Here is a 1,860-nt window from a genome sequence, read left to right as displayed (position 1 = left end):
CAGACACGCCCCTGTCAGAGCCCCTCCCACACAGACACGCCCCTGTCAGAGCCCTTCCCTCTCAGACACGCCCCTGTCAGAGCCCCTCCCACACAGACACGCCCCTGTCAGAGCCCCTCCCACACAGACACGCCCCTGTCAGAGCCCCTCCCTCTCAGACACGCCCCTGTCAGAGCCCCTCCCACACAGACACGCCCCTGTCAGAGCCCCTCCCTCTCAGACACGCCCCTGTCAGAGCCCCTCCCACACAGACACGCCCCTGTCAGAGCCCCTCCCTCTCAGACACGCCCCTGTCAGAGCCCCTCCCACACAGACACGCCCCTGTCAGAGCCCTTCCCTCTCAGACACGCCCCTGTCAGAGCCCCTCCCACACAGACACGCCCCTGTCAGAGCCCCTCCCACACAGACACGCCCCTGTCAGAGCCCCTCCCTCTCAGACACGCCCCTGTCAGAGCCCCTCCCTCTCAGACACGCCCCACCCGAGCCCCACCCACTCAGGTGTGTGGGCTGTGTCCCCGCAGGTGGCGTCTCGCTGGGCCGCCGCTCCAAGGGGGACTGCCTGCAGCACTGGGCGGACTGCCTGCAGAACCACGGGCAGAGGCTGGAGCGCTGGCACACGCTGACCAATGAGCTGCCGGGGTCTGCCTGCAGCGACTGAGGGCCCGCCTCCCGCGCGCTCCCATTGGCTGCCTGCACTGGCTGAGGGGCAGGGCCTCTGTGCAGATTTGGGACAGGGGCGGGGCTAGGAGGAATGTGGTGGATTGAGCTCTCTCTCTGTCCCGCCTGTCTCTCTGCCCTCCTGTCTGTCTCTTTGTCCCGTCTGTCTCTCTCCCCTGTCTGTCTCTCTGTCCCATCTGTCTCTCTGCCCTCCTGTCTGTCTTCCTGTCCTCCTGTCTGTCTTTCTGTCCCGTCTGTCTCTCTGCCCTCCTGTCTGTCTTCCTGTCCTCCTGTCTCTCTGCCCTCCTGTCTGTCTTCCTGTCCTCCTGTCTGTCTCTCTGCCCTCCTGTCTGTCTCTCTGCCCTCCTGTCTCTTTGTCCCGTCTGTCTCTCTGCACTCCTGTCTGTCTTCCTGTCCTCCTGTCTGTCTCTCTGCCCCGTCTGTCTCTCTGCCCTCCTGTCTGTCTGTCTCTGTCCTGTCTGTCCCTCCCCCTCTCTGTCTCACTACCTCTCTGTACATCAACAAGGCAACTGATCAGAACGATGCTTCCAACAGTCAGAAGTGGTCTTACAGAGCTTGTTATTATTATCACTGTTATTCAGCTCATCTTCTGTCCTCACAGACATCAGTACACCCGGGCCCTCGGGCCTTCCTCCGGCTCTAATAACAATAATAATAATAACAATAACAATAATAATAATAATAATAATAATGCAGTTTGTTCTTCCAGGATATTTATGTATCAAATGTTTAATTAAATTTCTCTCAATCTCTTTCCCCCTCTCTCCTCTCCCCTCTCTCTCTCTCCCCTCTCTCTCTCCCCTCTCTCCCCTCTCCTCTCTCTCTCCCCTCCCTCTCCCCTCTCCCCCCTCTCCTCTCTCCTCTCTCCTCTCTCTCCTCTCCCCTCTCCCCTCTCCCCTCTCTCCTCTCTCCTCTCTCTCCCTCTCCTCTCTCTCCCTCTCTCCTCTCCTCTCTCTCTCCTCTATCTTCTCTCCCCTCTCTCTCTCCTCTCTCTCTTCTCTCCCCTCTCCCCTCTCTCCCCTCTCCTCTCCTCTCCCCTCTCTCTCTCCTCTCTCCTCTCCCCTCTCTCCTCTCTCCCCTCTCCTCTCTCCTCTCTCCTCTCTCCTCTCTCCTCTCCCTCTTTAAGAAATTGCTATACTCTATTCTATGTGCTGATGATGTATTTGTACACAGACTGAAGCT

The 1,860-nt window shown here is 58.8% G+C and overlaps 1 protein-coding gene across 1 annotated transcript in view; it reads left to right on the top strand.

Moving 5' to 3' along the window:
- The window catches only part of doc2a (double C2 domain alpha), a 23,580-nt gene extending 22,092 nt beyond the window's left edge, over positions 1-1,488 (top strand). The window contains exon 10 of the mRNA XM_088917820.1: positions 522-1,488. Coding sequence (XP_088773946.1) covers positions 522-658 — 137 coding nt within the window. The 3' untranslated portion in view covers positions 659-1,488. The remainder of the gene's footprint in view (positions 1-521) is intronic.
- The last annotated feature ends 372 nt before the right edge of the window (positions 1,489-1,860 follow it).

This window comes from Atractosteus spatula, chromosome 5, assembly GCF_055471065.1.
Source record: "Atractosteus spatula isolate fAtrSpa1 chromosome 5, fAtrSpa1.hap1, whole genome shotgun sequence".
Lineage (NCBI taxonomy): Eukaryota > Metazoa > Chordata > Actinopteri > Semionotiformes > Lepisosteidae > Atractosteus > Atractosteus spatula.
This window is presented reverse-complemented; position numbering and strand designations above follow the sequence as displayed.